We start from the raw sequence: 13,773 nt of genomic DNA, 5'->3' as shown, positions 1-13,773 counted from the left end.
GTTTTATTATTACAGAGAAAAAAAATTAAATCATTTTTAAAATTCAGAATTCTTTGCTCTAAATGGAGTCTATGAGAGATGGCCTTCCCGTAATTCGTAATATTCTGGATAACGCGTTTCCGCTTAAGACATCACATACCGGTTTATACACAAGAAACATGAACATCCTGTAAATGATATCCATATAAACAGTGCTTAGTGATGTAATTGGTCATAACCTGTGCAGATAATGTAATTTGGGTCACATGATTCACTGAAACATGTGTATTATAATAACTAATGTACCACCTGCTGTAAAATATGTTGATATTAGAACTTACCTTGGAGCTCATGATCTGTACAAAAGCACTCAGCCTTTAGCCTCCTAGGGGGTACATTGTTCCATATACCTGTATATACTTTATATGTTATTTTTTTTTATCTTTCTTTTTAAACCAACACATTGTAGGTGACTCCCCCCCTTCCCCTATAAGTGTTTGACTATCAGATAATGAATTAACGTAATGGACACCTGTTTCTTGGGCCGGTACTTGGAATAAGAGCCGACCGTCTGGTTCCTCCAAGGCAAAACTGGGCAGAACCATTCCACTTCACTAAGGTAAACCAGAAAGGAGCACTCTGTACCATCCACCCCGTAGTAGGCATAGCAGGGATCCGACGTCCAGCGAGAGCGCATCCACTGAAAGGGAACACATGGTTCAATGACTACCAACCTGGCTGCAAGGTAATTCCTTTCCTGTACATGGCACTGGGTCTTTGTAAGACTTACTGTATTCGTATAAATGAAAAATTCATTCCACCTTAACAGGGAAGCAGCAATGGTGCTGAACATACCTCAACCTTCCCAGAACAGTCTGGAAAACGAGGGTCTCGAGGGATATCGCAGAGGTCTCTCTGGCCTTCCATCACTAAAGATACAAAGAAAATACCCCTGTAAAGTAAGGCCTGTTGGAAATGCCCAACATTACCCCCTCCTACCACTCATAACACTGGTGGAATAGGCATGAAACTGGCAGCACTGACACCTGTTTTTGGCATCCATCCATGACTCCCTATGACAGAACACCGGAACCGGGCACCTTGGCCATACTTACCCTTTGATCGGAGAAGGCTGTTCCGCAGAATCTGATCTACTTTCACTGCAATGTCAGACACGTTTTGAGCGATGGCCTGGATCTTCTCCATCAGCCCAACTGTCTGCAAGCTGGGAAATACAAATATAGGAGTTATTTACATGCTAAGGCTAAGCACACACTGTAAGCTGTTTGCTGCTGATGCACCATTCACCTCCTGCCGTGTTACCTTGGAGCCCAGAAGGATTAGAGGAGTTATATGGGAGGACATTGGGCAGTTTTGTTCTAAACAACAGCACCAAACACTGATTGCTATGAAGAATAAACACTGAGATTTGAAACAAAGGAACTTCTCATATTAGGGTCACCATATTTGTCTTCATGGGCCATCATACCACTATGTTGGGCAGCAGTGATGCTACTGCTTCCATCTTGCATTCTTATGCTCCCATCCTTCCTGCCTGAAGCAATTAGTGGCCCCCACTAATTGCTTCAGGCAGGAAGGATGGGAGCATAAGAAAGAAAGATGGAAGCAGTAGCACCACTGCTGCCCAACATAGTGGTATGATGGCCTGCAGGCAGCTGCCATCAGGGTGGTCCATCATGGCAGGGAAGGCCCTACAATCTAAAAGTGAGATTCATGGTTTATAGCTTGGGAGGGAATGGGTGGAGTGTGGCCTTGCATGTGAGGGGCTTATTGCTTTCATCAGGACCCCATGTTACTTGAGGCCCAGCTCTGGGCAGGTACTAGGGATAGGAAGGACAACGGTGAGGAAAGTGTCAAGACCCTAAGGACATACCTTTTCCTGTCTTCCGTAACTTTGAATCAGCACATTAGCTGGGAGAGGGGTTTGGGGAATGCTGTGGTTGTGACAAGCAGCTTTAATTGGGAATAACATGGTGGTGGGGGATAATGGCAGGTCAGTCTTGGGCACTGACCCAGATGGGCTAATAATTGGGGGGGGGGGCCCGCTAGCCAAGTAGCATGGAGCCAAATGATTACTGATGGCAGCCCTGCAACTGTGTGCGGACCTGGGGGGGAGCCTGGAAAGGACAGGTTGGGGGGAAATCACTTGTGGTATAGGAGTTGCACCCTCCCAATATAATGCAGGGGGCCCAGGGTTTTTGATGTTCCTCCCCAGGTTTCGATGATCTCAGTGCATCAGGTACCGATATCACACATTACCCAAAGATACACAAGGAATCACAGAGATTTCTTTGTGGTCGCAAAAACAGATGTAATTAAAGTGATAAAGTCATTTCTATCCACTTAATTAAAAGAAGTTCTTGCAGCCGAGATGCAACACAGATTATAAAATCAATTCTGTGACAGTAACAGAGCTCTGCAAGCGCAGCCAACTGCCTCTGGTCTTGTTGATGGGAGATAAAGGTAAGTCTGAGAGTGATTATTGCCAAGGACAAGGAGGTTTTATACCAAGGTCAACACGGGGCATATATACTGTATATAACTATACTATATTACAGATTTATTATGGTACAAGAAGTGATTACAAACCCTTCCAGCCCATAATGTTCAGCTTCTTCTCCTCTACGGTATTCACTGGCATTTTCCAGGCGCGCCAACATGTCCATTCTCCTCACCAGTGTCTCCAAAATGTCATTCATTCGCCGCAGAGCCCCCCTTGACTCTCCTGTGCCCAGCACTGAAACCAGAAGAGCATTCTTACTGCTAGGTAACCATAATGCTTGTCCTTCTATGATTATATCAGTGTAACTGAAACCATAATCACCATCTCTCCCTACTATACCTGCTATCCCACAGCCCCAGTCCCTTCCCAGAGGCTATTATCCCCCCACTGCTACTATAGGCACCATCTCTCCCTACTATACCTGCTATCCCACAGCCCCAGTCCCTTCCCAGAGGCTATTATCCCCCCACTGCTACTATAGGCACCATCTCTCCCTACTATACCTGCTATCCCACAGCCCCAGTCCCTTCCCAGAGGCTATTATCCCCCCACTGCTACTATAGGCACCATCTCTCCCTACTATACCTGCTATCCCACAGCCCCAGTCCCTTCCCAGAGGCTATTATCCCCCCACTGCTGCTATAGGCACCATCTCTCCCTACTATACCTGCTATCCCACAGCCCCAGTCCCTTCCCAGAGGCTATTATCCCCCCACTGCTACTATAGGCACCATCTCTCCCTACTATACCTGCTATCCCGCAGCCCCAGTCCCTTCCCAGAGGCTATTATCCCCCCACTGCTACTATAGGCACCATCTCTCTCTACTTTACCCACTATCCCCCAGTATTCCCACTTGCAATCGCAACCTTTCCTTTAAAGTCCATTGATATAAATATCAGTGTTTTAGTATAGAATATACCCTTCAAAGTCAAATAAATCAGCTAACAGACAAGTAGGATGTGTTATAATTAAGGAAACAATGTCCTTGGTCTAGTAACCCATAGAAACCAATAAGACATTTGCTTTCAACATTCTAACTGTACCAGCCTGACTGGTTACTAAGGGTTACTGGACTAGAAAATCCATGAAGCTGCAGTGGATGGTTAATAAATTTAACAAAGGGTCAATTTCAAGTGTGCACTAATTGGCTTAAAACCCACCCTGTGTGCACAATGACAGGCCAATCCATTTATGCCTTTTACTACAAATAATGCCGGCAGGACCAGCTTTTTATTCACTGCCCAGCTCATTGGGGGGGTCTTTGAATGTTATGAGTCTGAGCAGCCCAAAAACCTGGTCCCAAAGCAGGTTGGGTTCTTTGCTGTAGCTGAAAAAAGACAATTTCCACCTTATTATACATTATTAAGAAACATTCCCCTTGAACTAAACACTGTGTTATTGGCCAGGGGAAAACAATCAAGGACACAGCAGTACATTTTCCTTATACTTATCAGTACTGTAAGAACCATGCGCCAAGTTTGGGTCACGGAACCTGCTCAGCGGGCTCCCAGCACCACAGGACACAAGCAGGACTCATACATTAAATATACATGTCTGTGTATAATTATTCCTGCCTTCCCTTCGCTCCTCACTAGAAATCCCTGAGGACTCTGTACTCCTCGCAAGGTGGGGGGGGGGGGGGAGGAGGAAGAAGAAATTGCTCGAAGGGGTTTATGGTTTATGAAATTGTCTTTGATTCTGTATCTCAGCAACTCCCCGAGGACCATAATCTGTTGCGACAATATCCTCGCTGCCTCCCGCCATTGTGAGGATTTCATTATCTGGGCACCAAAGTGTGAGAAACCATTTGCCTATAATAGGAGAGCTACGGGCTACATGCAATGGGGGTATCTGCTAACAACGTATGTAGCCCAGCAGCTATTGGGCTCTCCAGCTGCACCAACACATTTAAAGGGGAAGTAGAGGAGCTGCAGAGGAGGAGAAGCTGTAGAGATTCCCCAGTTGGCTCTGGTTTGTTGGTTCAAATCAATATGGATAAATGATCATTACAGGTAGGCCATTCGCAGTACAGGTATGGGACCTGTTATCCAGAATGCTCGGGACCTGGGGTTTTCCAGATAAGAAATCTTTCCATAACTTGGATCTCCATAACTTGAGTGCTAAAAATAATTTAAATATTGAATAAACCCAATAGGATTGTTCTGCCCCAATAAGGGGTAATTATATCTTAGTTGGGATCAAGTACAGGTACTGTTTTATTATTACAGAAAAAGGGAATCATTTAACTATTAAATAAACCCAATAGGGCTGTTCTGCCCCCAATAAGGGGTAATTATATCTTAGTTGGGATCAAGTACAGGTACTGTTTTATTATTACAGAGAAAAGGGAATCATTTAACCATTAAATAAATCCAATAGGGCTGTTCTGCCCCCAATAAGGGGTAATTATATCTTAGTTGGGATCAAGTACAGGTACTGTTTTATTATTACAGAGAAAAGGGAATCATTTAACCATTAAATAAACCCAATAGGACTGTTCTGCCCCCAATAAGGGGTAATTATATCTTAGTTGGGATCAAGTACAGGTACTGTTTTATTATTACAGAGAAAAGGGAATCATTTAACCATTAAATAAACCCAATAGGGCTGTTCTGCCCCCAATAAGGGGTAATTATTTCTTAGTTGGGATCAAGTACATGTACTGTTTTATTATTACAGAGAAAAGGGAATCATTTAACCATTAAATAAACCCAACAGGGCTGTTCTGTCCCAATAAGGCGTAATTATATCTTAGTTGGGATCAAGTACAGGTACTGTTTTATTATTACAGAGAAAAGGGAATCATTTAACCATTAAATAAACCCAATAGGGTTGTTCTGCCCCCAATAAGGGGTAATTATATCTTAGTTGGGATCAAGTACATGTACTGTTTTATTATTACAGAGAAAAGGGAATCATTTAACCATGAAATAAACCCAATAGGGCTGTTCTGCCCCCAATAAGGGGTAATTATATCTTAGTTGGGATCAAGTACAGGTACTGTTTTATTATTACAGAGAAAAGGGAATCATTCAACCATTAAATAAACCCAACAGGGTTGTTCTGTCCCAATAAGGGGTAATTATATCTTAGTTGGGATCTAGTACAAGGTTCTGTTTTATTATTACAGAGAAAAAGGAAATCATTTTTAAAAATTAGAATTATTTGCTTATAATGGAGTCTATGGGAGATGACCTTTCCGGATAATGGGTTTCTGGATAAGGGATCCCATACCTGTACCGGTTTTCACTAGCATATATCAACAGACCACCTACCCTCTGTCCGAATGGTGAAGGGTGAGTCCGCCAGCCGTTTGGCTGAGAACTGACCCCCCAGTGAGGTCATCAGGAAGCACAGCGTAAAAAATCCGATGCCCAGAACAAATATCCTAGGATGGAAACAGACAGGTATTACCATATTGCACAATAGGTTCATAATAACACATTTTCATTTCAGCAATGACAAAGATCCGAATTAAAGAGTGGGCAAGTCAACAGGGCCCTTTCTGATAGATTGAATCTGGGACTGGCAATGGGGGAGAGCCCCAGTGATGCCATTGCTGACATCAGCAAGTAACTGGCCAAAGCTGGCTGCACCTACCAATAAAGCAGCTCATATCCAGGATAGCAATAGCTATCATTATATTAATTAGGTAGGGTTGCCACCTTACCATGAAAATCAGTTAAAGCCAGGGCCAGTATGACAGGTTTATTGACAATATACTTGTCAGTAAGTTTATTCTTCCATCCCCAAAAAGCCCATTTATGCCCCTCAGCCCAGCTCTGCCCATCATCTGCCCAATGCCAACCACAAATATCACTGTCTATATCAGGGATCCCCAACATTTTATACCAGTGAGCCAAATTTAACTGGAAAAAGTGTTGGGGAGCAACACAAGAATGAGAAAGGTTCCTGGAGGTGCCAATCAGAGCTATAATTGGCTACTTAATAGCCCCTATGGGGACTGGCAGCCTACAGAAGGCTCTGTTTGGCTTTTCACTGGGTTTTTATGCAGATAAAACTTGCCTTCATACCAGAGATTCAAAAATAAGCACCTACTTTGAGGCCACTGGGAGCAACATGTTGCTCCGGAGCCACTGGTTGGGGATCACTGGTCTATATCATACTAAATGTTAAATGTCTTCCCCTTAAAGTGGATTTGTTTTTGTGTTCTGTCAAGATCCTCCCAGAAGCATTTATGGAGGCCAGAAATCGAGGCCCAGGCCCGGATTTGTGGAGAGGCCACAAAGGCCAGGGTCTAGGGCGGCAGAAGCTTAGGGGCGGCATGCCGCCCCGCCGCAAGAAAATTTTTAAGTTTGGCTCCCATACGGAGCAGTCGGGACCTCTCCCCACTGCTCCGTATGGGAGTTTAAAGAGCGCATGCACACTCGCGGCTGCGTTCACGCATGCGCACTGGGGGGGGCGAGCATTTGCGCATGCGCACGGGGGGGGCACCAACAGGGGCGGCCTCGGGGCGCCCAGAAGAGAAATCCAGCCCTGTCGAGGCCTAATGTCAGCCTTTATCTTAAGGTCCCCATACACGGGCCGATAGTAGCTGTCGATAAGGGTCCCTTAGACAGATTCAGCAGCTAATTGGCCCGTGTATGGGCACTACCGACGGGCCTGCCCGACCGATATCTGGCCTGAAATCAGCCAGATCTCGATCGGGCAGGTTAGAAAATCTAGTCGGATCGGGGACCGCATCGGCTTGTTGATGAGGTCCCCGGACCGACTTTACCTATGCCCGTCATTATAATTCGATCGTTTGGCCCCAGGGCCAAACGATCGGATTACCCTGGATTCTCCCGATATCGCCCGTGTATGGGGACCTTTAGTGCAACACAAGAAGAGGCAAACACACAACACTCTATCCCCCATATGTAATAAAAGGCAATAAGTTTGCCCAGGAGCAGTAACCCATAGCAACCAATAAGATGTTTGCATTTAAACTGGTGACCTGCTGATTGGTTGATATGGGTTACTGCATCTGGGCAAACTTAGTGCCTTTTATAACATAACCTCATTTGTGTGTATAGAGAAGGGAAGCAATTGAAATTCATGGCACTGTTACACCAAAAATAAGGGGGGGGGGGGGGTGGAATCACCGCCCAACAATAGAAATAAAGCTGGCCATACACGCACCAATACTATCGTACGAAACCTCGTTTCGTACGATATTCGGTGCGTGTATGGCATGTCAACGAGTCGACCGATATCGCAGAAGGCTGCTGATATCGGTCGACTCGCCGATCAGACCGGTTAAAAGATTTTGATCGGGCGCCATAGAAGGCGCCTGACCAAAATCTGCCGATGGTCGCACGAAACATCGTCAGATCGCCACGTGTGTGGCCACCTTAAGTGTGTTGAGGACAGAGAAACACAGGTTTGCTCCCCTGATGTACAAGTAGGCAGTGCACTAGCAGTGAATATCTGGCGCATTCTTACCGGAAGGGTCTGAGGGTGAGGAAACATCTCCTGACAAGGACCTTCCCATCAGAGTTTACAGACAGCATCTTCTCACTAAAAGGCAAGAAAATATTGTAAAGACAAATGCTATAAAATGTGAGGCTGGGGTTTGGCCTAAATACCAGTTGGCATCAAAACTGAAAAGAACCTCTACTTGCTCGCCTAGATAGTCCTGGAAGCCTGTGTTAAAGGTTAGTTAGAGATTTGAGAGTCCTGGAAGTCCACCCTGAGGGTCAGGTAGGCTAAAATTTAGGAGATCTTTGACCTCCTAGAGCAGGGATCCCCAAACTTTTTATACTCGTGAGCCACAGTCAAATGTATAAAGACTTGGGGAGCAACACAAGCACCATAAAAGTTCATGGAGGTGCCAAATAAGGGCTGTGATTGGCTATTAGGGGCCTCTATGCACCCTATCAGCTTACAGGGGCTTTATTTGGTAGGAAATCTTGTCTTTATTCAACCAAAACTTGCCCCCAAGTCAGGAATTCAAAAATAACTCCCTGGTTTGGGGGCACTGAGAGCAACATCCAAGGGGTTGGGGAGCAACATGTTGCCCCTGAGCCACTGGTTTGGGGATCACTGTCCTAGATCAAAAAAGCCAATAGCTTGGGTGAGATTTAGGGGGAATCTTTTTAACTTGTATATTATTATTAGTGTATCATCGCATTGCATTTATTAATTTAGTACAACTGCTACTAGTAGCTCCATGTGTCTTCACCCTTAGAGTAGGGGAAAACGCCTGTGTGTGGGTGCAAGGAGATTTTTTTCCATATTTCTACCCCTAATTGGCCTTCAAGCTGGACTTCCAAGACTATCTCTAAATATCAGGAGATATTTTCTCCAATTCTGACGCTAACTAGCCTTCAAGCTGGACTTATAGTGTACCTCTCGCACACTCATCCAGAATAGCAGGCCCCTTACAGTGTACCTCTCGCACACTCATCCAGAATAGCAGGCCCCTTACAGTGTACCTCTCGCACACTCATCCAGAATAGCAGGCCCCTTACAGTGTACCTCTCGCACACTCATCCAGAATAGCAGGCCCCTTACAGTGTACCTCTCGCACACTCATCCAGAATAGCAGGCCCCTTACAGTGTACCTCTCGCACACTCATCCAGAATAGCAGGCCCCTTACAGTGTACCTCTCGCACACTCGTACAGAATAGCAGGCCCCTTACAGTGTACCTCTCGCACACTCGTACAGAATAGCAGGCCCCTTACAGTGTACCTCTCGCACACTCGTACAGAATAGCAGGCCCCTTACAGTGTATCTCTCGCACACTCATCCAGAATAGCAGGCCCCTTACAGTGTACCTCTCGCACACTCATCCAGAATAGCAGGCCCCTTACAGTGTACCTCTCGCACACTCATCCAGAATAGCAGGCCCCTTACAGTGTACCTCTCGCACACTCATCCAGAATAGCAGGCCCCTTACAGTGTATCTCTCGCACACTCGTCCAGAATAGCAGGCCCCTTACAGTGTATCTCTCGCACACTCGTCCAGAATAGCAGGGCCCCTTACAGTGTATCTCTCGCACATCGTCAGAAAGAGCCCTTACAGGTACTCCGCACACCTCGAACAGAATAGCAGCCCCTTACAGTGTAACCTCTCGCACACTCGTACAGAATAGGCAGGCCCTTACAGTGTACCTCTCGCACACTCGTACAGAATAGCAGGCCCCTTACAGTGTACCTCTCGCACACTCGTACAGAATAGGCAGGCCCCCTTACAGTGTACCTCTCGCACACTCGTACAGAATAGCAGCCCCTACAGTGTACCTCTCGCACACTCGTACAGAATAGCAGGCCCCTTACAGTGTATCTCTCGCACACTCGTACAGAATAGCAGGCCCCTTACAGTGTATCTCTCGCACACTCGTACAGAATAGCAGGCCCCTTACAGTGTATCTCTCGCACACTCATCCAGAATAGCAGGCCCCATACAATGTATCTCTTGCACACTCATCCAGAATAGCAGGCCCCTTACAGTGTACCTCTCGCACACTCCTACAGAATAGCAGGCCCCTTACAGTGTACCTCTCGCACACTCATCCAGAATAGCAGGCCCCATACAATGTATCTCTTGCACACTCATACAGAATAGCAGGCCAATTAATGAAAGTTAAATGACCTTTACCTCCCACACAGTATGACACGGCACACAGATATCACACTCACGACACATCAGCTCACTTACCTCTCACGCATTCCACTCTCACAGAGCACAAAGGCACTAACACACAATGTCAGGTGGCTCACGTTCCCATGTCTCACATAAGCAGAATATATAATAATATCTATGTGCACTTACCTCTGGCTGGGCCGAGGTTAGAATAGCAACCATTCAAACCATAATGGCATTTGCTTTCCTTGCACAGATGAAACAGCGCTCACCTCTATTATACAACCTGTGTCTCTCACATACACACATACACACATACACACATGATACACATATTATCTCTATATATAAACCTCTGCCTCACTTACTTCTCCCTCTCACACACGCAATAATATATCAATTATACATAGCCCTTTCTCTGTCGCACACAAAGTATAATGGTAACACTTACCTACAATCTCTCACTCCACATATGAGAGCACTTATCTCATTCTCCCACAGCGCATTAATAAAGCGACCTGCCTTGCTCACAGGATATATATATTATATACAATTACCCGCCACACATACAGCAAGCCACTTACCCCACTGGCAGTTATCATCAAATGTCCAGAACAGATGTTTTGGTACCAGTCTATCGTGCATACACAATATAGACACAATTATACAAGGATTCCCATTCTGCTACCACAGCATACACTGGTACTTACCATTATATATCACATATACATAGCATAAAGGCAATTACCCAATTCAGTATGGCAATACCTACCAAGCTGCTGACAATTGCAAACAGCACTTACTTGTTTCCCACACAAATATATAAGGGCAATTATGCCTTTCCCTTAAGGAATTTGGAAAACCTACCTTGCTGGCCACAGTCACAGTATATAATGGCTCACATAAATATCACACACACACACACCTAGGCACAGTATATAAATTGCTCCTCTCCCCGTACCCTACGGTACATGATGATACCCACCTTAATCACACACAGTACTAACCAAGCTGCTAACACTTAGCTGTGTTTCACACACATATACCGGCAATTACCCTTCTCCCCTATGAAACACACAGTATATAATGGCACTCACCTGTATCTCATACACACAGACAGTATATAAGTATTTAAGGGCAGTTATCCCTCTCACCTATGGAACATGAGGCTACCTACCTTCCTGCTCATACACAGTATATAATGGAACTCACCTGTATCTTATAGACACAGACAGTATATAAGGACAGTTATCCCTCTCCCCTATGGAACATGAGGCTACTTACCTTCCTGCTCATACACAGTATATAATGGCACTCACCTGTATCTCATACACACAGACAGTATATAAGTATTTAAGGGCAGTTATCCCTCTCACCTATGGAACATGAGGCTACCTACCTTCCTGCTCATACACAGTATATAATGGAACTCACCTGTATCTTATAGACACAGACAGTATATAAGGACAGTTATCCCTCTCCCCTATGGAACATGAGGCTACTTACCTTCCTGCTCATACACAGTATATAATGGCACTCACCTGTATCTCATAGACACAGACAGTATATAAGGGCAGTTATCCCTCTCCCCTATAGAACATGAGGCTACCTACCTTCCTGCTCATACACAGTATATAATGGAACTCACCTGTATCTCATACACACAGACAGTATATAAGGGCAGTTATCCCTCTCCCCTATGGAACATGAGGCTACCTACCTTCCTGCTCATACACAGTATATAATGGAACTCACCTGTATCTCATACACACAGACAGTATATAAGGGCAGTTATCCCTCTCCCCTATGGAACATGAGGCTACCTACCTTCCTGCTCATACACAGTATATAATGGCACTCACCTGTATCTCATACACACAGACAGTATATAAGGGCAGTTATCCCTCTCCCCTATGGAACATGAGGCTACCTACCTTCCTGCTCATACACAGTATATAATGGCACTCACCTGTATCTCATACACACAGACAGTATATAAGGGCAGTTATCACTCGCCCCTATGGAACATGAGGCTACCTACCTTCCTGCTCATACACAGTATATCATGGCACTCACCTGTATCTCACAGACACAGACAGTACATAAGGGCAGTTATCCCTCTCCCCTATGGAACATGAGGCTACCTACCTTCCTGCTCATACACAGTATATAATGGAACTCACCTGTATCTCATACACACAGACAGTATAAAAAGGGCAACTATCCCTCTCCCCTATGGAACATACACATCACATAATAGCACACAGAATGGCAGCACTCTTACCCTCCTTGCCCCACATTCTACACAATATCAGTACATTCCAACACTACACACACTTACATACACACTTACACACACAATGTTAAGAGCCCACTCACCAGGATCGGCTCGCCAACTGCACAGCTTGAGGTCACATAAAGCCATCAGCATGTATCCTGGCTGAGAGAGAGCACCCCATGGCCGAACCGCTGCCCGTACCTCCCCTCCCGGCTTTGCACTGCGCTTTGCCACACGAATATGGGGGGCTGCATTGTCTCCACCGGAGAGAGCACCAGCTGCATTACACCTAACGCAGGTGCAGCGGCGACACCTACCGGCAGAGTGCGAGTACTGCAGCCAGCCCGCACAGCCGCCTGATTAAACAGTCACTTAACCACCTCATTGCCAGGCTCGGTGAGCAAGAGCTATAGGTTTAATGCTATACAGACTATAAATCACTGGGGGGCAATTATAAGCCCATCCACTCAAAGTGGTCAGTGACACCCAGTAAGTGGCCTTTTGAACATTTCTAGGTCTCCACATTGATGTGAGGCATGTATGGAAGATTCCATTTCCACCATTATGGGCTGGCTGGGCAAGACCCCCCCCAATACATGATCTTTGTAAATATATTAATAGCAGGGACAAGTGGCTTCACAAGCTTGGGGGAGGTAGCCCAACACCTACAGTGCCTTTGCTATGGTAATCTGGAGCTCCCACCTGCTGCCTGAGAATGTGGGTATTTTTGGGGGGTAGTGTGGGCAGGAGAGAGACATGGGTATATAAATAGAGGGAGAGACAGATGAGAGTAGATGATATCACAATTGCCTTATTGCTCACAGATTATCTGGGAACTATGCATCACCCAGACCCAGCTGCCAGCAGGGAGGGGGAGCACTTGGGGAGGCAGTGTTCCTCCAGCTGAGAGTTTAATTGGTTTATTATGTGGGATTTGGCTTCCTAGATGGTTTTATTAATGATGCCCAGAAATAAGCATTGTATGGGGAGATAGGTGGAGATGGGGCAGGTGAGCCGCCATGACTAGGGCTAGAATTATTTATACAAACAAAAATAAGCACTCACTCCAAATCGCCTTCAGGCTGGGCCCCCTTAGCCCATAACAAGGTTACAGATATATAGAAACATTGGGGTAACAGTCACCCTGCTATAGTTCCAGGGGTACCCAGGGCACAAATAAGCACTCACCCAAAATCCCCCCCTAACTGGCCTTCAGGCTGGGCCCCCTTAGCCCATAACAAGGTTATAGATATATAGAAACATTGGGGTAACAGTCACCCTGCTATAGTTCCAGGGGTACCCAGGGCACAAATAAGCACTCACCCCAAATCCCCCCCTAACTGGCCTTCAGGCTGGGCCCCCTTAGCCCATAACAAGGTTACAGATATATACAAACATTGG

General features: G+C 45.7%; 1 protein-coding gene across 3 annotated transcripts in view; it reads right to left on the bottom strand.

The window, feature by feature from the left end:
* The window catches only part of mgat5b (alpha-1,6-mannosylglycoprotein 6-beta-N-acetylglucosaminyltransferase B), a 31,263-nt gene extending 18,585 nt beyond the window's left edge, over positions 1–12,678 (bottom strand). For 2 of the 3 annotated variants that reach the window (XR_209539.4, XM_004918438.4), the window contains exons 1-7: positions 12,474–12,678; positions 7,950–8,024; positions 5,780–5,892; positions 2,590–2,737; positions 1,095–1,204; positions 835–908; positions 512–679 (exon numbers count right to left, since the gene is read on the bottom strand). Coding sequence is in view for 2 of the 3 variants with exons in the window: in XM_004918438.4 (XP_004918495.1) it covers positions 512–679; positions 835–908; positions 1,095–1,204; positions 2,590–2,737; positions 5,780–5,892; positions 7,950–8,017 (681 nt within the window). In the remaining variant the exon portion in view is untranslated. The remainder of the gene's footprint in view (positions 1–511; positions 680–834; positions 909–1,094; positions 1,205–2,589; positions 2,738–5,779; positions 5,893–7,949; positions 8,025–12,473) is intronic. The other variant, XM_004918435.4, reaches the window with a different exon arrangement.
* Positions 12,679–13,773: the final 1,095 nt, after the last annotated feature.

Source organism: Xenopus tropicalis, chromosome 10 (genome assembly GCF_000004195.4).
Source record: "Xenopus tropicalis strain Nigerian chromosome 10, UCB_Xtro_10.0, whole genome shotgun sequence".
Lineage (NCBI taxonomy): Eukaryota > Metazoa > Chordata > Amphibia > Anura > Pipidae > Xenopus > Xenopus tropicalis.
This window is presented reverse-complemented; position numbering and strand designations above follow the sequence as displayed.